We start from the raw sequence: 26,495 nt of genomic DNA, 5'->3' as shown, positions 1-26,495 counted from the left end.
GAAGCCTGGGGGTAGACCAGTCAGCTTACGGTTTGGAATTCATGGTTGAGAAAAAAAAGAAAAATACAGGTTTTTCACTGTAGATGAAAAAGCTTTTCTAAAGCTTTTGTAATCAGAAGGAAGATGCCTTCTGTGGCAGAACCCTCATGACATAGTTCCCTGAAAAGCTTGTAGCTGCCTTCCAAGTAAGAGCAGCTCTATCCTAGCAACTGAAGAGTCCCTCCTCCTCTTCCCAGAGGAGCCGAGCTGGGGCACTGCGCTGGGGACTGCGAGCCAGCGTGTCTTGTGATCCAAAAAATCACGTACTGCTGAGGTGGATGTTTACTTTTTAGTTGTCATCATCTAATTCTGTCAACGAATCTTAATTTTTCATTTCCAGTCTCTCTTTAAAACTTGATTGCTTTTATCCTGAAATCCCTGGTATTTTTTATTTCTCTTGCCATTAGTTTTCCAGTCTCAAGTTGTTTTTGCTGGGATATTGCAACACTTGAAAAATGGGACTGAAAACAGTAGAGTGTGCGGAGTGGTTCTATCTATGTGTAATGTTAGTAATGCTGTTAAGGGCTTTGTTTTTCTGTCTCAAAATAGCTTTTTATTTTAAAGCTCAAGATGAATACAGCAGCATTCAGTGAAGTGAGTTACTTCGATGTTTTAAGTTTAGGCTTGGTGTTTTATAATAGGGAATAGCCTTCAGAGGATGAGGAGTTGGAAATGCTGTCCTAGGAGATGCTTCTGGTTCTTATTGTAAAGCATCCTTTATTGTGCATTTCATGCACAGACTATTTCTATATATAGAAATTTGTTCTGCAGGAGTGAAAATCCTGATTTTTGTTTTGTGTCTTAATATTTTTATATACAGGTTTATTCCAGAGTTGGAAAAAACTCAAATAATATATTGTATCCATGTTTGGAAAAAGATAGTTGCTACAGACGAAGAGGTTAACACTGGTATAAAAGATGAGTATGTTAAAACCAAGTGGACTTAAGGCTCCTTCAAAGACCATCAAGCATGGGGGCACACTGCTGAAGACACCTGCATCTGTTGCAGCTGGTAAGGAGTATTTAAATATCTTAAGTTTACCTTCTCACAAAAAGCACCTTGAAAGCTAGGAGTGTACAATGTTGTTACTATTTCCATCAAGGAATTTTTGCTTGTATTTCTGATCTAACAAAAACGATGTGTACAACTTGCAAAAAATCTGAAGTTACTAATTGGATGTGATCAAGCAGTTCTCCTTGAGGAAACCTTGTCATGATAAAAATCATTGGAGCAGTTTTTGAGGTAAAACGTGTCAACTTTACAAGGTTTTTTTACCAAAACCTACATGAAATGCATTTAGTGTCTCTAGTCTTAGATTTTGAATTACTGTAATCCAGAGACTAGTGTTTTCATAGGTAAGAAAATTTGGAATTGTGCTGTTCCTTTTAGAAGTCATGCTTTTCCCTGCTTTTCTAACTAAGTAATGGTGCTCTCTGGAATATTAGTGTACTTGATTCTTGTTGGTTTCTCTTTGTGCTTGATGCCAGCTCCAGCAGAAAAAGCAGCTTCCAGTGAAAAGGCCTCCAGCACAACCACTGCAGATGCACATGAAGAGTTTGTGGATGATTTCAGAGTTGGTGAGCGTGTTTGGGTCAATGGAAATAAACCTGGCTTTATTCAGTTCCTTGGTGAAACACAGTTTGCTCCAGGACAGTGGGCAGGGATTGTTCTAGATGAACCAATTGGTAAGAATGATGGCTCCGTGGCTGGAGTTCGATATTTCCAGTGTGAACCCTTGAGGGGAATATTTACAAGACCATCAAAGTTGACAAGAAAAGTGCTGACAGAAGATGAAGCCAATGGTACACAGACAGCTCATGCTTCTAGAGCTACATCCCCAACCTCCACATCAGCTGCTAGTATGGTGTCTTCATCTGCTGCTGCACTTCCTCCTTCAGGAATTCCTCAAAAAACTTCACTTGCTGCTAAGGAACATTCAACTCCTCAGATTAGCAATCTTTCTAAAACTGCAAGTGAATCTATATCAAATCTCTCTGAAGCTGGATCACTCAAGAAGGGAGAAAGGGAGCTCAAGATTGGAGATCGAGTTCTGGTAAGATTGCCCTGCTTTTTGGTTGATGAATTGTAACTTCTAGGAAAATTCAAACCTTTTCTACTATTCCCTTGGTCAAAGTAATGTAAATTCATGCTCTAGCTTTCTTGTAATTGTCTTCTGTAGTCAAGCTTTTAGTGGACAGTTGTGCTTACTGTAGGAAGATCTTTGCAATACCAAGATAAAATGGCTAATTTGGCAGTACTTAATCTAGTCTGTTTTGCCAGTCTTTAAGAAAAACATTTGCTCTTTAACAACAGATTAGTTTAGCTTTCCAGAACTTCAAGAACTGCAGTCATACTAAATAAAAACTCAGCCCGTGACATTTCCGCGCAGCTTTTTTGCTGTTTTCGGGGTTGTGTAGAAAACCAACAGTTCAGTAATTAATTGTTCCCCTGAGTAGTGACAGGCAGCAACAGAAGTAGTCACATAATCCCACTGATCACCCAGGAATTACGTGTTAGGCTGGTGATGTGCCATGTTACTTGGCTGCCCTTCCTAAATTCAGAACCATAAATGCTTCTGCTGATGTATCATTCCGCTCTTTTTAAAAGGGAATTAAGTTTTGTAATTTAAAACAGTTTTATAAAAATAATTATGTTGTATACCTCTTATATTTGGATCAATGCAATGAGTAATTTTTGACAACTGAACTGACAAACACCTACTAAGAAAAGTGGGAAACTTTGCCTTGAAACACCAGACTGCTTGAAAAGGCAGCAGAAACCTGGTGATAGATTGTTCATGGTGTGTTCTTTTATTTAAAGGATCTGTATGTAGCCATCAGATAGAGCCAGGGTGATATTTGTATGTCCCACCAGATCTGCAGTCTTTCTAACAGATCTGATTTTAGGTTTGAAGTACTTGGGTGTGCCATGAAGCTGAAGAATTTTGATGCTATCTCTATTTTGTTATGATGCAATTTAAAATATTTCTATTAGGTAAAAATAAGGACAGGAGTAAATGCCCTGGGTTTACTGTAAGAACCCTGCGTAGAGAAAGTCTCATGGATTTTATTGTTTGTGCTGCACTGCCCAGTGAGATGAGGATTTTGCAGTGAAGGTGGATTTGGTATTTGAATTTTAATTTTATTTTTTAAAGGAAGAATTTTACTTCTCTTTCTGTGTAAACAGAGCTTAAATCATAGGGCCAAGCTGAAGAGGGTGTGAAGGAGACTGAGGTGAAGTGAGGGCAGGGTTTAGCTGGCAGCCAGAGATGGGCTGAGGGGTGTTTTCTTGGAGTGGCAGTGGGAACATAGATTTACCCATAATCCCCAGCTATTTCTGTCAGAGAGCAGAGCCTTGCTGCCTTCCACTCAGCATTGGTCTTTTAACTACTTGTTTGCCTTTTTCTCAAGGATCTGTGTGAGATCTTTAGGGATGTATGTCCTCTTTGGGTGGGAAAATGCTCTGATGCCTATGAAGACTTCACTCTAACTTTCCTGCATCTTGTTAGTGCAAATTACAGGAGCAGCATATCCTGAGTGCCATGGGTTGGTGGTAATGAGGGCCCAAATTCTGTTTGCTAAGTAGAACAGATTAAATGTAATATTTTGTCCTTCCTACTTCCTCTGTTTGCCTTAAGTCTTCCCGTTGAATCATCAAATTGTAATTTGAGGTTTTGGGGCAATTCCTGGCACAGCAGGTCAGTGATGCATGTCTGTAATTTATATGCCAGTGTAAGACTGTGTGCACAGGAATGTGAATGTTAAATGCACAGGATTCCTGTCTGCTGGTTTTTAACCCTTTTAGGTCCCATGCTCATTTTTTGTAGTAGATCCCAGACTCTGCTGATGTCACGTCTAATAATAATTCAGATGTAAGTATCTTAAATTGCCAGGGTTAGTACAAATAATAGTAAGCTTAGCTGAATAATCCATTTATCTGTAAATAATTTTTTTTTTCCCTCCCACTGAGCTCATGTCCAGCACTATGGACTGTAGAATTGAGCCATAACTGAGTAATTTTTGAAAACTGTCACCAGAGCCTGCAGGTAGCTCTGGTGGTTGGAAAAGACCTGCCTGTCACTGTAGCTTCCTTAGCCATTTCATCTCCATCCAACATACAAATGCACTCGGACAGCTCCATGTCACTTGTGTTTTATTTATACTGACAGCATAACTTTTCACTAATATGTTATACAAGGGATGAGGGGCTTGGTGGAATTGTAAGGCCCTCCTCAGCACAGAATGTCCTCTCTAAGTGACAGTGTAGGTGTCAAGGGCCTGAAGCACACTCCAGTCTGCCTGTGCCATTGCAGAACTCCAGTGACTGAATGCCCCCCCAGTCATCAGTTCTTGCCATTTGGACTGACTGCTGTGGAATATTTGGTGAAGGTTCTTAGAAATAGCAGTGCTGGGTGACTGTGGATATATGGGGAAAACAACTGCTGAGAATTGTGTCTGGAAAACAGTGAGCCTGCAGCAGTGAGAACTGCAGCAGTGAGAACTGCAGTTCAGCAGAACAATTAATTCAGGACACAAAAAAGCTCATTTGGGAGCCTTATTAAAATACTTAGCTGGAAAAGTATGTCCTTAAGGGCAAATTCTTAGATGGGTAAGACACAGCTCATCAGCTAAGATTACATACTAGAATGGACTCAGATGTGGCTCTTTGTTGATGTCTGTCTGTGATTTTTGGGTATGGAGTGTTACACTGGAGTACTTCAATCTGCTATCTTTTTCCTCTAACTTTGATTTTAAAATGTACTTAATGGGAGTTACCTTGAATTTATCTGTTCTTTTTTGTTGTTCATTTTATTTTTGTTGGCAACTGTTTTTGGATGATACCTTCAACAATAAAAAAGGCAAAATCATAACCTAGATCAGGAAGAAAAAAGCTCTATCAAGAAACTAGAGGCCATTCTGACAAATATTGAAATGCCAGAAAAATGCATTTACCAATTCACATCTCACCTCCTTGTCTTTCCTGCTTTACACTAATGTAAATGTGACAGAAGTTTGTTGAACCTGAAACATGGGGTTCAAAGCATTTCAGGCTTGACAAACTGATGTTTCCCAACAGCTAAGCTTTAGTGGAACATTTTTTTAATTCCTAGTGAGGTATTTGTGCTGTTCCTTTACATGAAAAGAAGCTGTAAACTCTCCACAATTGCTTCTGTGCTCCATCACAGCAAACTGCTGTATCAGATGTTCACAATGGTGTTAGGCTAAGGTAGCTTGATTAGAGGCTGTGTGGGCAAAAAATAATGAAGATACTATTAAAGCTGCAGTCTATGGTCTGTATTTTGTGTGGATAGAAGATGCCTTAAGCTTATTTTCTTACTCCTTAGTACAGATAACATTAGGCAGAATAGTGGTTCCATATAAACATTCTCAAATGCAGATTTGCTCACAGTAACTCAGGCTGGGCTGTGCTGAGCAATGCAATAGGTCTGGGGATGAAAAGATGCAAAAGGGAGCAGGCTTCACTTTTTCAGGGGGCAGAAAATGTCTTTTTCCAAAAGACCTTGTAAAAAAAAAAAGTTTCATTAACATAAAAATACAGACAGTTCTTCAAGGTGAGTGATGCATCTGCTGAGATGTGTTCCTCTGGGTGCCTGGAGAAAAAAACAGCTTGTAGTTGACTGTTGCAGCAGCTCTGCTGCAACTGCTTCCTTTTTTTCTCCTCTCAGTTTGAAGAAGACATGCTCTACACCATTAAACTGAGATGTAAACATCAGAAAAAATAGCTTGTGATAGTCACCAATATCCATAAGGAAAATAAGATAATCATGGATAAATTCAGAATGTCCTGTTTTCTTAGAAGTTCTCTTCCTTGGCACTCAGAGGAGTCAAAACAAATCAAAAGCAAATCAAACTCATGGAAGCAAATACCCAAGCTGAAGTATTAAATCCTAAAATGGATGTTCCAAAAGGAGAGGTACTTTAGGTTTCTGTAGTTGACTCCTTCTCAAAGGCAATTAGGTTAAAACAGCACACAAGCCCTCTGCTCTCTTGGAAATCTCTGCTCAGTGTGTCCCTCAAATCCCAGTATGTCCCTCAAATCCCAGTGTATCTGAGCCATATTCAGCAAGCCTGTACTTAGTTGCTTAGTTGACTTGAAGCTGAGCAGTTATTTTCACAAATAAGGATTTCAAAATACTTTATGTTAATATGTATAAATGTTGAAAACATAGGGAGATAAAGTACATATTTTAAATAATTGTGGTTTCTGGTACGTAAATCATTGTTCAGCTTTTTATTTGTTGCATTGGGGGTATAACTTTTACTGGAAAAAATAATATATCTAAACCAAAGAAAGAGTTATTAAAGCAAAGAGTAATTCAAATAGCTCTGTATTAACCATAATTTCCATTCTTGACATGTGAAGTATGTTCTGGAATCTGGATATGATTCAGTTGTTAGAGAGACAACATGAACTCTGGGCAGCCTGATGTCATGCTTGGAGATTGCTGTAAAGTAGGGAGTTTTAATGGGGAAACTGCATTTCCTTCATTGCCCTCGTTCAGCCTTTACTGGGTTAATGACGGAGTGCAAGGTTTTCAGCACAACTGTAGTTTATTTATCTGCTGAAAATTAGGCTACAATTTCAGCATTTTGAACCTTGAGTGAATAAGAATGCCTCTTCTGCAGAAGTGCTAGTGGAAGTGTTAAAGCAGATGGGGAAAGAATAACTGAAAACTACTTCGTTACTTTCAGGCTAAGCCAGTTTCTGTTTCCCCTTGGAGTTGCAGCCAGAGAACCTGTTTGCCCTGGTATTACAAGCACTTAGGATTTCTTCAGAGCCTGATTCAAAGTTGATTTTAAAAACAAACAAACAACCCCCCCTGAAATAACCAACCAACCTCAACTTGTTGAAATAAAAGGCTGAAACCTGCTTTGTGTGACATTGGTGCACCTGCCAAAAGTTGAAGCTTTGAGAGTATTTTAGGCATTTTCCTGGAGAGACCAGATGCTGTATTTTAAATAAATAAATAAAATGAAATCTTATCAACTTAAGGGGCCTTAGTCTTCTCAAGGGATTAAAGTGCTTTCATTAATTTAACCAGTTTACAGCTTCATCCTATTCTGCCATATCTGATGCTTGGGCCTCTGCCCATATGTTCACAGACGGTTCCAAACGAGATTTACTGGCATGTGCTGATGTGCCCTTTTTGCAAAGTTATTTGCAAAGTGACATTAATTTCTTCTTTACTCTCTGCTTTGTACTGCTCACTGGGAGTTATTTCTTGCTTCATTCTTTCTTATGAAGTTCTGAAGTCCTCTAATAGGCATACTGATAGGAGATGATTGTGGGATTTGTCTGCACCCATCTAACCTATCTGCAAGTAAACATGACGTAAGTCTGTCAACTGATTAAATTCCAGGGCTCTTAAAAGCAGCAAAGGGGGGGGAAAACATGTAGAGAGAAGTTTCCCTCTTTAGAAATGATCCTGTGACATTTTAAGTTTTTCATTTTCAAGTTTCTGTAACATCCTGAATAGAAAACCCACTTCAGAGTTTTATTTTTAAAATCTATGACCAGTTTGTAATGGTTAGAAAGACAAAAATTCCTTGGCATTGTTGCAGTTAAAGCAATGCAAGAATACTTTGTCACACTGCCTGTGAGGACAGAAATGGGAGAAAAACTTGGAAGTTGAGAGTGCTCAGTTGTGTGCTCGACCAGGGCTTCTTCTCCTGAGCCGGCTCATTGTGGCTGCAAACGTACCACAATGTTGGCTGCTCAGTCCTGCTTTCACTTTTCCCTGAAGCTAAGTTGGCTGTAAGCTGTTTTGATGGCTTTGTCATGTTGAGTCAAGGATGAAAGTAATTCTTGTATTTATGTCTATTTAGACATCGTTTTTTAGATACTGTAAAGTGGAATGGAGATTAGCCTGCCAAGTGGCTCCAGCAGCATGAAATACGTGTGTGAGAATATAGCTGAAGGACAGAGGGTACCCAAATGCTTTGTAATTCATTACCTAGGTGATTTTCTGTCTACAAACTGTGGCTTTCTTCTGTTGTTATATTTAAGTATTTTTCAGGGCATATTGCTACTTACCTGCTCCCACAGAAAGAAGGTGTTAAATTTATCTTGTTGCAGCAAGTTGTGGGTTGTGTCTATGAGTCATTTTGTTTTGGCAGCTCCTTATTTAACTCTAAATTGCATGTTTGTTACTAGGATATAATAGCAGCAATAGGTCACTTCTCCACATGCTTTGTTAGTAGTTTGTTCATGCAAGAATGATGTTTTTTGGTTGTTTTGTTTTGTTTTTTTTTTTCCCTGTGTGTGGACTCTCTGTCTTACTTCCCTTCCCCCTGCCTTCCCAAGGGGCGTGATATCCAGGAACATGTTGTCCTTGCTCATTTAAACACAGGATGGCCAAAAGAACAGTTTATTTACTTACCTTTTTAGTCTTTGCCTTTGCTTTTTTTGAGGGGGCAAATTCACATGTGGCTTTTGTAGTATGGAGTTGCTGTTAGATTTTTGCCTTCCTGCCTTTGTGATTGAGTTGATTGAATGAACTGAACATCAATAGCAGATCATTTTTAATTATTAAGCTGTTTTCCTGTGGAAGTATTGTGTGACAGCACTGTGTCTGTCTGAGTGTCTGATTGCACATTAGTTCTCTTGCCTACTTGGCCTTACTTTTGAACTTGCTAGTCAATTGCAACCAAATTGGGTAGAAATGTAGAGGTTTCAGAGGTAAATTCTTACAAGTTTCCTGGAAACAGATGGCCAAAGAGAAGGTAGAGAATCTAACCACTGGTTTTGAAAAAGCTGCAATTTACCTCCATGGGTTTTTGCACATCAGAGAATCCACATTATTATGGTCTCATGTAAATACTGTTCCCATCAATAGAAACAGCTGTATAGTCACACACTCAACCGTGATATCCAGTGCCACAGGAAGACTCACAGTGTTAATTCTGCTGTTCACAGAATTGCTGGTTTGAAAAATCTGGATTAAGGAGGCTGGTTCAAAGTTTAGTAGATATTCTAGCACTCATTCAGTCATGCCTTGATCAAGTGTCAGATGTTACAAAGATAATTCTAAAGGAAGTAGGATCAACTGAAGCTAGACTGTCTTAATAGCAAGAAAAAAAGACAGGCAAAAAGTGACAGGATCCAGATGTTGACAAACTAAAACATGGCAGTCTTGTCAGACATGTTTTACTTTCTTCTTTGAAACTATAGATTGAATGAAGAAAATTCAAGGATACTTTGGTGAGAATTCAGAACAGAGCTACAAATTTAAGCAAGAGAAAGTATCTTGCAGGAAAATATTTTAATAACTCAATCTATTTAATTTATGAAGGGGAAATTGAGGTGTCTTGCTTGAAACTTCCCTGCATGGTGAATGCCAGTAGCTGGAGAGCTCTGTACTCTTCCCAATAAAAGCATAATGAGAGTCAGTGACTAGAAGCCACAGTCAAATCTGTTTTATTTCAAATTTAAATGTGTTTCTAACAAAGGAGTGATTAACTATGAAAATAGACTGTCGGTGGAAGCATGTTTTGTGATGGATATCAGCTCTAAAAACATCAACACATTCAGTTTAGCTCAGCCCAGTTACAGGGTTAATTACAGATGTAACTGGGTGAAATGTAAAGACCTGTTTGAGGAGAGCCAGAGGAGATAATCTCACGGTTCCTTCTGCCCTTGAGTGGGACAACAAATCAATTCAATATAGTTGTTTTTACTAGCTGGAAATGGTTCCTCTGAACAAGAGGAATATTCTGATGAGCAAATCCCAGGTTTTTCACAGGCAGTGTTTGTTAGCCTGAATGGTTTTTGCTTTTTCAAGTGGTGTGTGTTTTGCATCTGAAGATGCCTGGTCTCTGTGACAAGCACAGAAATATCCTAGTGATGCATTTCAAGAGTCATCAAATCAGTACTGAGGCAGAAGGGCAGACAGAGCAGTTGTAACTCACTTTTTGACTCCCCTCAGCTTGTCTGAGTAAGTGATACTGTTTTGCTGACAGTTTCAGACAGTGCTTTTTTCTGCTCTTTTCAGAGATCCGTAGCTTTCAATGAATACTGTTTAAATAAATCATCACCTCTTTTTTTCTCTCTTCCTGGATTACAGTGCTTTATTTGTTTCCTCCTTATCTTTGGAAACATGGCTCTGCAAAGGTTCTCACAAAGTGTGATGTGCTCATCCTGATGTCCTTTCATCAGGAAGTTTTTTAACTGCTTCACATTAACAGACTCAATGTAATTTTTTCACTTTACATTGCATCAAATTAATGTAAGCTTAGTAATAATTTGATAAATGGAATTTAGTCACTTTTCACACGTGTTTGACACAGCACTAGTGAATTCCAACCTAATTTCCTCACCCCACAGTGACCTGCAGCCTAACCTAGATTCTCTGGCACATTATTGCTTTCCATTTTACAGCTTGACTATATTGAGTGTGATAACTGTGTAAAAAAAGTCTGGCAGCTCTTTTCTCTGCTCTATTATTTAGTGACCTGCCTTAGCCTGAATGAAGGTCATGGAAAACTGTCTTCATGATAATGATGTCCCATTTTTCCATATAATTTTTAGAAATTCTTTAATTAACCTTTTTCCTGTTTCTTTGAGAAACTGGGCTTTTTTTCTAGTCCCTCATGCACCACTGGGAAGTAGATCCACTGGCAAATGCAACTAGTTTTTTGGGTTATTGGGTTTTTTTTACATTTTTGCTATAATTCTTATAATTTTTTCCATAATTTTTCTATAATTCCATAGTACATGCTATAATTTTGTGAGCACAATAATTTTTTTCATGTAGGTATACATAATTTAGTGTAATTGTGTCTTAATGTTTTTTTTTTTTCCCCCCATTTAGAGCTCTTAGTATAAGTCTATATGTACAGAATCACAGAATGGTTTGGGTTGGAAGGAGCCTGAAAGATCATCAGGTTCCAACCTTCCTGCCATGAGCAGGGACACCTGCAGGGCACCAAGGCCTCATCCAGCCTGGCCTTGAACACTTCCAGGGAGGGGCTTCCACAACCTCCCTGGGCAACCTGTTCCAGTTCTACAGCCTTGTGGTGTAGAAGGGTACACCACCCTTGTGGTGTAGAACTTCTTCCTGATGTCTAACCTGACAGCTCCTGGACCAGGAGCTTCAGAAAAGCCTTTAACATCCCATGTTGTATAGTAGCACCTCACATTGCACTGCCAAGGGAATAAGTGATTATTTTCTTAGATGCCTTCAAGGTACCTGTCTTGTCACACACAGAGTTATTCAATGCAGGCTTTAAAGTTGAAGATTTAAAAGGTTTTGGCTTACAACTGAGCAAAACTGCCCATACAGACCCCTGCTGATGCTCTGAGCACTTCAGTGCTCTGGTTCGTGCTGGTGCTACGGATGCAGCTTCAGTATTTGCAGAAGGCAGGAATGCAGTGGTTGGTTATTCCAAGAAGCTTGACTAGGTTTGGAAAAAGCAAAAATTCTTTGGCATTCTTCCTTGCATCTCGTTCTAAAATAACCCTGGTGCCATGGTGACAAGACTAGTCACATGGCTCCTTCTCCCAGGGATCTCATCTTGTGCAGCCCCATATGTTCTCGAGGTGTGGGTTCCTCCATGTGGTTGCTCCCACCAGGCCTTGGCCAGCAATCCCACCTCTTGCTGTGTCGCTGCTGCACCAGGTCCAACAGGCACAGGTCATTGCCAAAGCTGCTCTTGCAGGTTGTGTCTCCTGGCTTGTGGTTTGGATGCAATTTCTTCCCAAAAAATGCTTTACTTTTTTTTTTTTAACCTAAATATGGAAAATGGGCAGAGCCAAGGTATGAAAAATAAAGAGTGAATATTCTGCACCCAAGTATAATCTGTTTTGTCCTGGAGCTAGCTTTACTTATCTAGAGGTTTATTTAGTTTGAGTTGGAGGGAACAGACTGCAGCAGTTTCCACTCTGTGCTTCAGAGGGCTCTTCTCTTGCCTTACCCCGTTTACCTTCCTATGGAAAGGGTTTGTGTGTGTGCCTTGGCAATCAACTCATGTTGTTTATTAAAAAACAAAATAAAACCTCAGCCACTTGACACAACTGCAGTGAAATTTTCTTGGACTGTTATGTAAGAGGAGCTGAGGAATCCCCCTGTGCAACTGCGAACCTGATTTGTCTTTGAAGGGATGCTCCTTATCTAGGCTGTTGTTCCAGGAAAATTGCTTTAGTGGAGTTTTTACAGCCTCTTAAATGAACTCCTGGTTATTCAGAACAGCCAGCTGTACAAAATTGAATAGGGAAACAGCACACACAGAGCTAACAGCTCTTCACCTAAAGATGTCTTACAAATTTATCTTTAAAGGAAAAAAAAACAACAAAAGAAACCCCAAACTTGCTGGAAACTGAGCAAAGAGAAGGACAACTTAGAAGACCTGGTATGGACTGAAAGTGCAGATGAGTCCATGTTTTTCTCTCACACCACTTGATTAAATTTCATTTTGATGTTTGCATTTAAGTTCAGAAAAAATTACTCTAAAAAGTAGGTTTTATATGAAGGTGAATAATGGGACAGCTCAATGGATAGTTCTTCCCAGGACACACTTTACCAAGCCATGTTATGTATTCCCTCCTCACCACCAGCCTCACAGATGTGGATTCCAAGTGACTCTTTTGGTTGGTTATGATTGGTTTTTTTTTCTGAGCCAGGACTCGTGCTTGTTTTTCCGAAGGGGAAGTTTGTCTGTTCTGTGCCAAGAACACCAAATACCAAAGGTTCTACTAGTTACTGTATTAGGCTGTGTCATGACAACTGTAAACTTTGTGTATTTCTATTCCATGGGGAATAATAATTGATACAGCCACTTAAAGCAAGATGTGGAGGTAATTTGCAGAGTAAGTGTTTCAAGACTCTAATGAGGAGAAGGGATCTGCCACCTTAAATAAGAACAAAAGAGCTCTCTGTCAGCTTTTGCTTTTTAGTAATATCAAAAAGGATTAGTTATTCTTCCCTAGTTTTCCAGGGTTTGTGTGGGTTATGTTTGAATTTCATTTCTCCTCCACTGGAGCCAAGCGCTGCTGACGGAGCTGTCGGCTCTGGGAAGTGGATGAGGCGGAAGCTGGAGCACAGTGTGTGTGGCAGCTCCTGAGCACTGGGGGGACACTTAGTGCTTTCATGCAAGATAATGTCCCCCATTCCTCAATTCCTCACAGTTAACCTCTTGTGTGAGCACTTCCCAAATGTATTAATCATCAGCTGTATCTGATCATGCACCTGAATTTATGGCACAAGCAGCTGCCTGTTCTCTACTTACCCTGGGAAGTTTCCCCCAAGAAATAGGATGTCTAGTGTAAAAATGTATTAAATCCTCACGTACTTTTGAGTAGATGAAAGGGAAAATGACAGTGTTTTTGTTAGAAGGTGACAGACATCCAAGGCTACAAAATATTCCTCACTGTATGATGTGTAAGTGATGCAAGTGAAAAAAACAATGGTCCTGAAAATGTCTGTGTTGAATCCAGTGAACCTGTCGAAGAGGTTTTCGTTGCCGCTTGCTTGATTTCATAATGCTGGATGCAGGCTGGGCAGAGTTTCACACAAATAGGGCACAACATCTTGTCATTCTGACCTGCAGGAATCCTGCAGTCCTGGCTGGTGGCCCTTCCTTCTTGGCACGTGGCAGCCACACTGAACACCTTTTGCTTCTTCACTTAATTTAATTCTTCCATCCCCTGGGCATTATGAAAAGCTGGGTCTTGCAGACCTTGCAAGTAATTGGAATAACTGTAAATATTGATTATTTTAAGTTTGCAAACAAAGGATTTCTAGTCTTCCCTTTAGGACTCTCTGGGTTGTTTTGGTTTGGTTTGTTGTTTGTTGCTTTGGGGTTTTTTTGGTTTTTTTAAAGTGAAACAAAGGTAAATAAAATTATTCTGCCCTCCTCAAGAATTCAAATAACTGTTTGTATCTATAGTTTTGCAAAGTCCTGGGCATCATGCTTCATATCAGATCTCTTAAATGCAAGAGGGCTGTACTGTGTAGTTTACCTGAACTATTCCTTAGAGAAAAAAGGACTCCTTTTCTCATGTCCTTTATTTGACTTTTCCTAACAGAATTAGAATAGGAAATAATCGGTTCTTATAAATCATCGTTTGCTGATGGAATTTGCTGTGAAACTCCACTACAAATCTGTTGCATTCAGTGCACTGGTTGTGCTGTGTCTTATTCAGTGTATTTTTAATCTTAGAGCTGTATCAAGTCACTAATAGAATTGTGGCCTTCAGTCATGAAAAACCTCCTGAATACCAGACTGGATACAGTTAAATACTGGGGAAGGTTGTTGTTGTTTTTTTCTTTAATTCTCTTACAAGCAATGTGCTGTGTGAACATGATGATACTGAAAGCTTTTTGTCCTCTGATGTTCTGATTTGGAAGTGCAGTCAATGCAGTTGTGTTGTCTTTTTGCTTTAGGTTGGTGGAACCAAAGCTGGAGTTGTGCGTTTCTTGGGGGAGACTGACTTTGCTAAAGGGGAATGGTGTGGAGTAGAACTGGATGAACCTCTGGGGAAGAACGATGGAGCTGTTGCTGGAACCAGGTTAGTCTGTCATCAGGTAGCAGCCCCTTAAAGATTCTGCATCTCTGTATATTCAGTTTCAGTTTTTTAATATTTTACTTGAAGCTTCCTATCAGGAGAGGTAGTTAGGCTGTAAGTCTGACTGCCTGCTGATGGAGGGGGGAACATTAGACACTGATTTGAATTTTGTGACACCTACACATCTCTGAAAGTCTGCATCAACCCCACCTCCAGGGGATTAGTTGATCTCTCCTCCCATGTGAATTTTACTCATAGTCTGGTAATGGAAAACACTATTTCCTGCCTTTTCAACGTCTGCTTTGTTTCTCAGCTTGGGATGAATGCTCAATTAGGAGAGTATCTCTGGGTCTCTACTAGCTGGACTTAAGGGAAATTTTCCTGAAAGCTCCTCTACCAATAGTTGCCTCATAGGAAAGTCTGGGAACAGTATTAGCTGCTTCCTTCAGTAAGTCATGCTTAGAAAGCATTAATTCACACCACAATTGTAACATGTGAGGTATAAGGAACAGCCCTTTAACTCATTAAAAAGAGGTTTTACAAGGATTGTGCTGCCTTAACATAAGTGACCACAACTTAAAATTTTAAGTGGCTTTTGTTTATATTTAACCAAAGATAGTTTTGTATAATGAAATGTGCATACGTGTATAGGTATGTATGGAATAAAATATAAAAATACTTGATTTAATTAAAATCTGACTTGATTGTAACTTTCTGCTATCACATTTGTTGTTGGCACCTCAGAGGAGTATATCCAAGAGGAGAGCTGTGCATGTTAAACTTTGAGTGACATTTTTAGGAAAGAAAGAGCTCTAGCTCAAGACCTTTCTCAATTGGGTTTCTGCTGTAATAGTGATGTTCAGCCTCTCAAAGTCCCATTTCCAAATATAGTGTTAAAAAAATAAAATTGCAATCTAATATAGATGAGGTTGTCACCAGCTGTTAACCTTTTCTTGAAGATTTTAGACTGTTCTTCTAGAACTCTGGGTGAAGCCAGACCACGTATCTGAAAAGACAGAAGTCAGCGTCGTCCTCTCATCAACCTGCTTTGCTTTTTCAAAGGTATTTTCAGTGCCAGCCCAAATATGGTTTGTTTGCTCCAGTCCACAAAGTTACCAAGATTGGATTCCCATCGACCACACCAGCCAAAGCAAAGACAACAGTGAGGAAAGTGGTTGCAACTCCCACAGCCCTGAAACGCAGCCCGAGTGCATCTTCCCTGAGCTCCCTCAGTTCTGTGGCCTCTTCAGTAAGCAGCAAGCCCAGCCGTACAGGACTAGTAAGCTTCTTTTGCTACTGCATGCTTCACATTCCCCAGCAGGGATCCACCTGGCACTTGCCTCTGGTCTACTTGCCTAAATTGAGACTAGAACACATCTTGGGGAGGGCACAATAAATGGACATTTCATTGTGCTCAGTGTTTCATTCAAAGCATGCATGAAGGAAGGAAATCTTAGCTAGCCCTGAAGAGCAGCTGAGTGTTTGAATGTTGAAGCTTTTACCTGGTTAATTCAGGCTAACTGAGTGATTGCAAATAAGAAAGGGGCTTATGATGCCAACAAACTGAAAAGGCATCAGTGTTCTCTGACTGGAATTTCTATTTACTTGTTAATTTTCCCAGCACTACCTCTGTCATATGGGGTTTGTGTTTGAGGATCTGGTATGTACTAAAGCTTCCACAGATCAAGCTTTTTTTATTAAGCATGAAGCTTCAGAATGTCTAAAATGTAAAAGGTTTTCCTTTATTGTCCAAGAGATGAGTCAGCTGAGAAATGCAGAAGTACCAATTGTCAAGTCTTTGCTGACAAGAAGCCTCTTTCTTTTTTTTTAGATTTTATTTTAATCCTGTGAATTCTTAAAGGCTGACTGTTGCAAAGTGCAGTGGCTCAGGTGAATTCTAACACTACTAATTCCACTTAATACACTTCCTGTGGATTCTTCCAAAGTTACTCTGTTACATAAATGTCCTCATCTTGGGTTGCAGCAAAACAGAAAACTGGGAAAACTGAATTTTAAAAAGTCTCTCTTATGGCAATTAAAAGCATCAAAATAATTGTTGGGTTTTTTTCCAGTCACCCTAGATTTTTACCTTTTTTTAAACCAAAGTACATAAATACACCTAACTAGCAGGAGATTACTGTAACCCCACTGGTCCGGAATGGGTGGCTGGCACACTGTCCCACTGACCAGCAGGTGACTGCAGCCCTTCAGCACCAAAGCAGATTACAAATAAGCAGAGGTCAGCAGTTGGTCAGGGCAACAGGATTAATACCTCCTCACAAAAAGCATCAGGGATTCTTTTTATTTGGCACAAACAGTGGGATTTTTGCTTCTTCCCTTCAGGAAGGTGCACTTCTAGCTGCAGAGTGCCCTCTAGTTTGAAATGGCTGCAGGAACATGCAGTGCTGCCTCAGGTTCAGGGCAGGCTTCCTGAGCTGATGGTGGAGCATTAATATGGGCCTCCCAGTTTTATTCCATGTGCTGTGATACTTTAAGCAACAAGAGAGTACAGTTACACATTGTAAATGTCTACAGTATATTTGCTTTTTTTCCCCTCTGTGTTGTGCCTTGGGGTTCTGCATGTTTTGGGCCATCATATATAAAGCTTCTGTAATCCATTATTTCTGGAATTAAAAGTCCAGCTTTCTTCCAACTCTTTTTCTCAGGCAACACGAGCATTTGGTTACCATCCGAGTTAAAATGACTGTCAAAATAATTCTGACACTCCTTTAAAAGTTAAGCTGCTGAAGAAACAGGATTTCCTGAAATCCATTTTGACACAGCAGACTTTTCTTGCTCCAGTTCCTAGGAAAATTAGAGCTTATGTGGAAGTTGCTGGGGATCCCACGTGGTCTTCTCAGTTATCCAGGGCTGTTGGTGTGTTCTTTCTCTGTGAGAAAAGCAACTGTCAGAGGAGGTGATCTGATGGTTTAAGAGGGCTGTCTGCTGCAATTTGTATTTATTGCCAATTCTGCAGGATGTTTCTCTGAAATCTTTCAGAGTTCTTTTGGAGTCAGGAATTAAGTCAAGTTTGATTCAAAGAGCTGGGATTGTTAAAAAGTAATACCTTTTGGAATGAGATGGATTCCAGAAACTGAGAGGATCTGAGCATGAAAATGGAGGTTTTTCTATTCTATCTTGTACCTTTTGAGTCACTTGATCCACTATCTGCAGTGATGCCCCATCCCTGGAAGTGTGGAAGGGCAGGTGGGATGGTGCTCTAAGCCACCTGGTCTGGTGGGAGGTGTCCCTGCCCATGCAGGGGTTGAAACTAGATGATCTTCAAGGCCCCTTTCAACCCAAACCATTCTATGATTCTATCCTATGATGATTTGCAGATGTATCCTTCAAGGCTGTGAGCAGACAAGTTAGGGAGTCCTCGTAGCAGAGGGTCAGTGTTTTTGTGATGACAGGAGAATCTGTCCATGTTACTCACTCTGTTGGGTATGTTGTCCAGTGCCAACATTCCAGGCTGTGTATGGCAACTCTTCTTCAGCCTTTTGATCTCTGAAAGGATCATGGAAGAAACATGCCTCTATTTTTGGGCAATACTATTAGAGCTAAAGGTTAACATAACTGAAAAGCAAACCTTTGTTTATTGTATTGGTTTTTTAAATGAGGCTTTAACTCAGATGCAAGTAGTCTTTAAGTTTAATCTTTCATACTTTTTTCCAGAAGTAATTTAATTCCAAGTGACATAAACATATGTTTTAATCAGATACCCATTATTGTTCTTCACAAGATTTTAGCTGTAAAGCTGGCTTTGTAGGTCAAGGTAAATTGCTTTTCATCCTGGATGTGTTCTTGCCATAGCAGAGGTGCAAAATGCTAGTTAAGAGATCCAAAAGCTTTTGATAGAGCATTTGCAAATGTTACACTGGTGCTGGCGACCCGAGGTGATGACTTAGTAACTAGAAGCCCAGTGTTTTTAACTTGCTACCAAAAGGCTGCCTTTTTTTTTTTTTTAATGCAAAAAAATGCTTAGAACTGCTAGCCTAGATGGTGAACTGCCAGCCTTTGTGTGCTCACTAAGTACACCTTCCACTGAGCCTTTTGTGTTCCTTTCAGCCCTTCTGCCTCCTACACAGCAGCTGCTGATTGTTACCAATCAGACTTACTGCACCTGTGGGACCATTCTAGAAAATGAAGTCGTTTAAATGCAAAAGTAGAAGGTACAAAAGGTTACGGAAAGTATTTGCTTTTCTAACCCAATGTTTGTAGAGCCTGCAGGTATCCCTTGTTTTCCCTTGAAGCAGGATGATTTTTAACCTCTTTACTTTGTGAAGTTGACAGAAACATCCTCCCGGTATGCAAGAAAAATTTCTGGCACCACAGCCCTGCAGGAGGCACTGAAGGAGAAGCAGCAGCACATTGAGCAGCTCCTGGCAGAACGGGACCTGGAGAGGGCAGAAGTGGCCAAAGCCACCAGTCACGTAGGGGAGATAGAGCAGGAATTAGCGCTGGTTCGGGATGGACACGACCGGGTAAGAGGTGTTGCTGTTTGTAGAATAGGGGCTTTAAGACAATTGACTTAATTTCCTAACTTGTGTTTTCTTATTGAAAGGTCTAGGAGTAGGAGATGTTCTAAAACTAAATAGTCCACACCCACGAGATCTTCCTTGTGGGAGCTTTGGCTTGATGAGACAGCAGATCTGTTTTATTTACCTAATTTTGAACTTCTCTGCACACCTCAATAAGCAATGATTTTATTATGTGCATATTTGAGTATGACAACATTCCTCTGCCTTGGCCCATCACTAAACTATGATTACTGAGGTATAGACACGTAACTTGGAAAAAAATTCCAAGATTTTGTTCTTATTCTTCCTGCTAATTAGCATGTACTGGAGATGGAAGCAAAAATGGACCAGCTACGAGCCATGGTGGAAGCTGCTGATAGGGAGAAAGTGGAACTTCTCAATCAGCTAGAGGAAGAGAAAAGGTAATTGAAACTGTATTTATTAGTATAACTGTCTTACAAATAAACTTTGCATTAAAAGCAAAATGCTGTGGTGGCTTGGAAATATGAAACACATTTTGAGTAATGCAGATTTGGATAATTATTGTATAAAATGTTTATTAAAATTAGTAGTAAACTCTAAGGTTTGTGGAGGGAAAGCCAAAGAAACTGGATTTTTTTAGAAGCTGTAACTATTGTTTGTAGCTGTATTTCATGCATCTCATGCCTTTTGTTGTTGCTTTCTGTTATGAAGGATTTTATTCCTACTCATGAAATTAATGGATGGTGCCTGATCTTCTCAAAACATTCTTCTTCCACTTCAAAAGAAAATTGGTATAATCTCATTTCCTGACAGTTTTGGATTAAGAATTTACAGTTGCTTCTTTTGTGAATAATTTATTATACCAGTCATGTGCTTCTAGGTAGGGTCTGTCTCACAGGAAAATCAGCAATGCCGTTAATCTTAATGGCTTTTCTAATTGGTTTTTGTAACCACTTGAAGAAGGGAACTGAGATGACCAAACAGGTGAAGTGAGGTTAGGAAAGGAGATGATCTGATAAATTGTTGGGGCAAGGTTAGGAAACAATATGACAATGTTTTGGTGGATTTGGATGCTTTTGAAAGGCATTCCTGTTGTGAGTCTGTGCTGTAGATTGCATGTGCCCCTGAGCTCAGGTGTCAGTTTCTGATAAGCCTCCTTCAAACTAGGAGTCACAGAAAATGCAATGGTGAACCTGGGCAATTTCTTTACACATGCTGCCTTTTTATGGGAGCCACTCTCACTGAATTTGCAAGACAAGCAGTTAGCTCTGGAATTGTTTGTATGTTCTCTGCAAAATAATGCAGTGGGCTTTTAAATTTAAAATTTAAAATAAATAAGGCAGCTTTGCAGCAGCAGCTGCTGTGGCCTGGCTGTGGCTGCAGACCTGCTTGTGCTGAGTGCCAGGTTGGGGGGTGGGGGACCTGGGGAGAATGTTTCCCCGTGCCCTCGGGCTCCCCTTCAGCCCTTTGCCAGGCAGCACCTGCAGCTGGCCAAACATCCCGTGGCTTCACAGATGCTTCTCCTTCCTCCCAACCACTTCAGCCTTTATTACTTGGAAAGGTCTCTTTAATACATTTTTGACTCAGTCTCATCAGAGACTTGAAGTCAAATAATCTTTAATCCTCTGTTTCCCAAAGCACATTGGTGAGAAGCACTCCCAGTAATAAGTTCTTACTGTCCTTTTATTTCAGACATCCATCACCTGTAGCTCCCTTTGATGCCATCATTTCTGCACCTGCAGCCAGGCTGCAGGCACCAGAGAAAAGAAGACGTGCTTGTCTCTTCCTTTGCATCATTATTGTCAAAAGGGTCAAGGGCAAAAGGGGGAGATCTGGCCCCTTGTTCACTGGGATGTATCAGAGTCAGGGCAGGGAAGAAATAACTTCACAAATTTTCTTTTAAGCCATACTAGCTTCTCACTTCTGCCTTCCCATTCTGAGTCTCCTGTGTGTGCAAGGCAGAGTTCCTGCTCGTGCTCCCATTCTGCATCTTGCAGTTCATCTTGGGCTGTCAGTTGTGATGCACATTGGCCAATGCACTTCTGGAAGGCCCAGGGGTATCTGGGATGTGTCCTGATGTTCTGGTGGTTTCTCAGGTGAATGGTGGAATATCCAGAATGTGAGATCAAGTTGTTCATTTAGGTCACCTTGTTTGAGGATGTGCAGAAGGGTGAAAGAATGAATCAGTGATGATTTCCTTTTAACTGATAAGAAATTGCAAGAAAATACTATATAGAGCTGCAGGAAGTCTGATGCCTTACTTTGTCAGGGGTTGTGTTTTAAAGACAGCAGGTTTCATGCTCTCTGATGCTTCCTGTGAGGGATTTCTCCTTGACTTGTCTGGCATTGTGGGGTTACAATCAGAATGATTTCACTGCAGTTCTGATTTCCACTGAAAAGTGAGCTTGAAAGCCTTTTCTTTCAGCATTACCTGAGTTTTATTGAATTGTCCCCACAGGAAAGTTGAAGACCTTCAGTTCCGTGTGGAAGAAGAATCCATTACCAAAGGAGACTTGGAGGTAAAATATATCCAGCTTTGTAAACAGGACATATAGTAGGACACAGGAATGCAATCAGTTTGGATCAAGTGTGCTGTTCTCTAGAGGAGAAAGGCAGGAATGATTAATAGGCACAATTCTGGTCCAGGCATATGCAAAGCACATGGAGGTGATTCCCAATTCTGCAATCCCTGAGTGACTAACTGCCCCAGAAATACAAGATTGCACCCTTCCCTGGGGCACACACTTCAGCAAGGGTTGTGCTGTGAAACAGCTGTAGTTGTTCAGAGTAAGTCAATTAATTAATAGAAAACTCTATTTTTTTTAATTATTTATTTTCTATTTTATCTTACTTATGCTTCTGAAGTGGCTTAAAAGTAACCACCAACACAGAGTCATTTTGAAGTTATGAAATTGCAAGTTAGTGTTTATGCCTTTTGAAGACAAATATTGAAGACTAGTCCTGTTTGTCTTCAGTCAATTTTGTGAATACTCCCTGTGCTTTCCTTACAGAAGATTGATTAGCAAAGAATGTTTTGTCCTGAGGGTTATTGTACACAAAATCTAAACAGCAATTAATGTGTGCAATTTTTGTCTTTCTACTTTTTCTATAACTGTAACACTGGAGTAAACCTCAGTATGTTATTGCACAGTCAGAATAGGAAACATTTAATGAAGGATTGTTCTCAGAGATTTGAATCCTGCCAATTTTTATCCCAAATTTCAAATTCAAAAGCAAGATACTTTTTAGTTGTTCTACCCTGTAGTTGTCTAATCAGAACAATATTAGAACTTCTTGCACAGCACAAAGTACAAACTTAATTAACTGGTGTTCCTGTTAACCATTGATGATCAAAGTGCTAGCCTTATGAAAATTATTCATTTCATATAACATTTCTTTTATTTTAGTCTTCATTCATTTTAAGATACCTATCTAGACTCTTCACAGAAAGCTCCTTTTATTGTTTAGTCTATGGAAAATGTTAATTTTTATTTTCTGTTAAATCAGTCGAAAGTCATGGCAGACCATCCTAAAGACTCTGGTTTGTCAAGCTGCCTAATTTAAGAGTTTAAACTGAATTCAAGATGATGAAATGTATCCTGTTGTTTGTGTTGGAATGATAGTACTAAGTCTGCAGGTGAAATATTTTTGTTTGTTTGTTTTTTAATTTTACTGATAGCGAAAGAGGCAGATTTCGGAAGACCCAGAAAATGTAAGAGGGCACGTAAATGTGCAGAGACATCCCATGTTAACAGATTGTGTGCAGAAAATGCTTATACTGATTCACTAACTGCATAATCTGTTATTGAAACATTGACTCTAGTATCTGTGTGCATGTTGCTTTCAGAGCAATTACAACATTTAGCCGAAGAATGTGTGTAATGACTAAACGTTGTGATCCCCATTAACTGCAGAGAGGGCAAATGTGTCATTAGAATTCCCTGGGCTCAGACCCTGTGCAGCTAATGAAGAGTGTAGGAGCTTGTAGGAAGTGACTGCCCAGGATCCTGTAAATGTCTTTCATTTAAATGCAGGATTTGAGTCATTTGTTTCCCAAAATCCTGCATGCTTCCCTATGGGCTCCTACTGCTGTTCAATAGATGCAGTGTGTCATTAGCTGATGAATTTTTGAGGGGAAAAGATGGTTATATTCCCCACCTCCCCTTATGTGTTTCATCTTTGTGCTGTGAAATGCTAAGGGGAGAGGTGATTAAAAAAATCTGTGTGTAAAGCTCTCTGGTGTTACTGTATCTTCATGTAGCTTCTCTTAGAATTATGTAGGAAAAACATGCCACTGGATAACAGAAATTGCCTTATAAGATGTTTAAGCAGCCCTCTTGTTTCCCCAGCTCAGAATAGTGGCATTTAAAAGCCCTCTCTTTGATTGGAGTCAGGAAAATGTATCCCAGGCTGCCCCTCTGCTACATCCCCAGCCAAGCTGGGAAGTTCTCCAGACTGAAACTGGTTTCCTGCTGTGCATTCTTAGGTGTTCCTTTTGCGAAGCTACTTCAGCGAGCTGGGTCTCCTCTATTCTTCCAATCAGGCTCACGGTGTGTTAGAATTAAATCTGCATGTGCCCTTCCTTTCTCTTGTTGTGTGCACTCCTTGTTTAATCCTATCTTTACTCCTGATTTTCCCTATCCTGATTTTTCCATTAAAAATGGACATCTTCACTCTCTGAAGGAGAGAAGTGGGTGATCAGTTTGTGGGCTTCATAATCTCAGTCGTGTTCTGTGGTTGTTCCCCCAGCACGAAGGGACTGGAGGTCCTCTTGCCCCTTATCCTAGACTGGTTATCAGCATTTATGGCTGCAGCACAATTGCAGTTTCACCTGTAGATGGAGAAGGTAACAGGTTTGTTTTGAAGTGACAGAGCAGCTGGAATACAGGAATGCTGAAGGCAGCTGATGACTGGTCTCTGAAGGCTGTTTGAGAGGAATTCTTTAAGGGTCAAGGCAGAGTGAGGCTTGTCCCATTTCCCTGTCACTCTTCACCTAACAGTGAAACTCTGGAGAAGGTGAAGATGCTCCCTTTGTTGGTTGGTTTTTGTTTTTTTCTTTTTATTTTCCATTCAAGCTAATCAAGGTTTTACAATCAAATTTCTTTTCTTTTTGTAGTATTCTCCTCCATTTACTGTGCTCTGTTCTCAGAGAGAAACATAATCATTTGACATTTCTCTCTAGACGATCAGGAGAGAAATTTGAGTAATTCAAAATTTTGCAGTGATTTTTACCTCAGGGAAACTGGGGCTGTCCCTTGGAAATCAGACTTGTTAAAAGGATAATCCCTCATGCTCTAAGAGGGGAAAAGGGTGTCCAGCAGAGATCTCTGGAATATTTTTTGTTAATCTTTTACTTCCATTTTGGTAGGATTTGAACTTATTTCCCCCTGTGGTATAAGAGATGGGATTAAAGAAAGCTCAGTAATCAGTGATGACATATCTGACCTTGGGAGTAGTAAAGCAGTGGCTATAAAATTAATTATCAAAGTGGTTTGGGTTTTATGTAGCATAGACAAACTGAAGGTAGCATATTTTGCAAAGTCATGCAGGGAGAATTTTGCAGTATTTGGCGTTTCTTGGTTTTTAATACATCCCTTTGGTGAATCAGAACAAGGAAGGTATGAATGCTCAATTTTTAAAAGTAGATGACTTTTCAGACTTACAGTTTTGTTGTGGATACTATAGCCAATACTAACCTGTCTGAGAGAGGGAACTGATGATAGCCACTTACAAAATATTGTCATTTCCCTTAGAATACTTGGTTCCATTTTCAAAGGTTGTAGCAAGCAAAAATCATGATCCATGTTCTGGTGGGTCCCCCATATACCCTGAAGAACTTCCACTAATAGAGAACCAAACCTGCCACGGAATTTCAGAAACGACACCAACCTAAGAAGCAAATTTTAGCATTTGTGGATTTTAGTATTTTGGACCTCTTAACTACATAGTAGAACAGCCAGCTGTTTTCAGCTGGAAAAATGTTTAAAAAATGGAAGCTGCCAGATGTCTGCATGCTTTTGGGAAAGGAGAGAACTTGATGCTGCCGGAAGGAACACTGTGCTTGGAGGAGAGCAGGCCTGAAGCAAAACAAGAGGGTCATCCCCATCCCACTTGCTCTGCAGAGACTACATAAGATCTTTAGCTGCTGCAGCTGGTCTGGAGACAGTGCTAATCAGCTTGTCACTCTATAAATAACACAGTTCTGCAGAGATTTTAAAATATCTTCTTCCACAGAGGAGCAGCAGTGTCCTGCCAGCTGCGCGCGCCGCTGTGCCTTTGGCAGCCATGTGGAGTGACTCCCCCATCTCCCTGCCTTTTGGGAGCCTTTCGGTCTGGTGTTCAGTGGGTGGCTGCTCAGGTTCAGGACTCTCTTCTGTTAATTGTAGTTCTTGGGGCTTGGGGGTTCTGTGTTACTTAGTTCTGCAGTAAATTGGCTAGCAGGTAAGCTGTGTGGAGAGCGTTCATTGAGACTGATGGATGCACCTTCAGTTAATAAACACATCAGTTGGTCTTCTTCTGGACATCCACCTTACCCTCAATAGGGGCAAGCCCTGAGAAGCTGCTCTCTTTGGCAAAGACACTGTGAAGCAACTACAGACATTCATAATCCTTTTATTTTGGATTGTTCAGTAACTTTCAACTGACAGGGCTGTGTCAAGATTGACACGATGTTTGGTTCTCAGTACTTCAGGAATAAGCACCTGGTTCTCACCTCTTTATTTCTTTTTTCCTCCCTTTTCCCCACTTCAGAGGTGCAGATCAAGTTTGAAGGAGCTGCTGAGCTTCACTTGCATCTCTCAAACTTCAGGCTATCTTGTGGGCATCTGGGAGGGTATGAAGCCAAATACCCAATATTCTGTGTTCTTGTTAAAAATTCTACCTCTTTGTAAGCAAAAGGCAGGAGGTATCAGCTCAGTTTCATCTGCTTCCTGCTTCTCTTTAGGAACCTGCTTACAAAATCTTACTTTTTATTCTCCTTCCACACCTTTTTCAGTATATTTAGACTACAGCAACCCTAGAGCATCCAGACTGGTTTCCTTTTTTGCCTGGTTTTGGAGATTCTTGTTGCTTGCTTCCTTCCTGAAAGAGGAGGACAGGAAGAACCTAGGAGGGTTCTGCAGTTATAGACAACAATTCTCTTTCTGTTTCTATTCCAATAATTCATACGATAACGACAAATGAATCTTAATGTTTCCATTTCTTGGCCAAAAGGATTTTTATGGCTGAGCTTGCCCAGGGAAGTTATGGATGCCTCCTTCCTGGAAGTGTTCAAGGGCAGATTGGGTGGAGCTTTGAGCAACCTGGTCTAGTGGGAAGTGTCCCTGCTCATGTAGGGAGTTGGAACTAGATGATCTTTAAGGTCCCTTCCAACCCAAACCATTTCATGATTCTATGAGACTTGAGACACAGCTACTATTTGAAAAAGAACA

General features: G+C 40.2%; 1 protein-coding gene across 13 annotated transcripts in view; it reads left to right on the top strand.

The window, feature by feature from the left end:
• The window catches only part of CLIP1 (CAP-Gly domain containing linker protein 1), a 69,839-nt gene that overhangs the window by 12,574 nt on the left and 30,770 nt on the right, over nt 1-26,495 (top strand). For 9 of the 13 annotated variants that reach the window (XR_007891060.1, XR_007891058.1, XR_007891063.1 and 6 more), the window contains exons 2-9: nt 860-1,051; nt 1,528-2,093; nt 14,442-14,566; nt 15,626-15,842; nt 18,850-19,047; nt 19,402-19,505; nt 21,524-21,584; nt 22,745-22,777. Coding sequence is in view for 1 of the 13 variants with exons in the window: in XM_051634416.1 (XP_051490376.1) it covers nt 958-1,051; nt 1,528-2,093; nt 14,442-14,566; nt 15,626-15,842; nt 18,850-19,047; nt 19,402-19,505; nt 21,524-21,584 (1,365 nt within the window). In the remaining 12 variants the exon portion in view is untranslated. Of the gene's footprint in view, nt 1-440; nt 634-859; nt 1,052-1,527; nt 2,094-14,441; nt 14,567-15,625; nt 15,843-18,849; nt 19,048-19,401; nt 19,506-21,523; nt 21,585-22,744; nt 22,778-26,495 lie in introns of those variants that run through there. The other 4 variants (XR_007891066.1, XR_007891062.1, XR_007891069.1 and 1 more) reach the window with 2 other exon arrangements.

Source organism: Apus apus, chromosome 16 (genome assembly GCF_020740795.1).
Source record: "Apus apus isolate bApuApu2 chromosome 16, bApuApu2.pri.cur, whole genome shotgun sequence".
Classification (NCBI taxonomy): domain Eukaryota; kingdom Metazoa; phylum Chordata; class Aves; order Apodiformes; family Apodidae; genus Apus; species Apus apus.
This window is presented reverse-complemented; position numbering and strand designations above follow the sequence as displayed.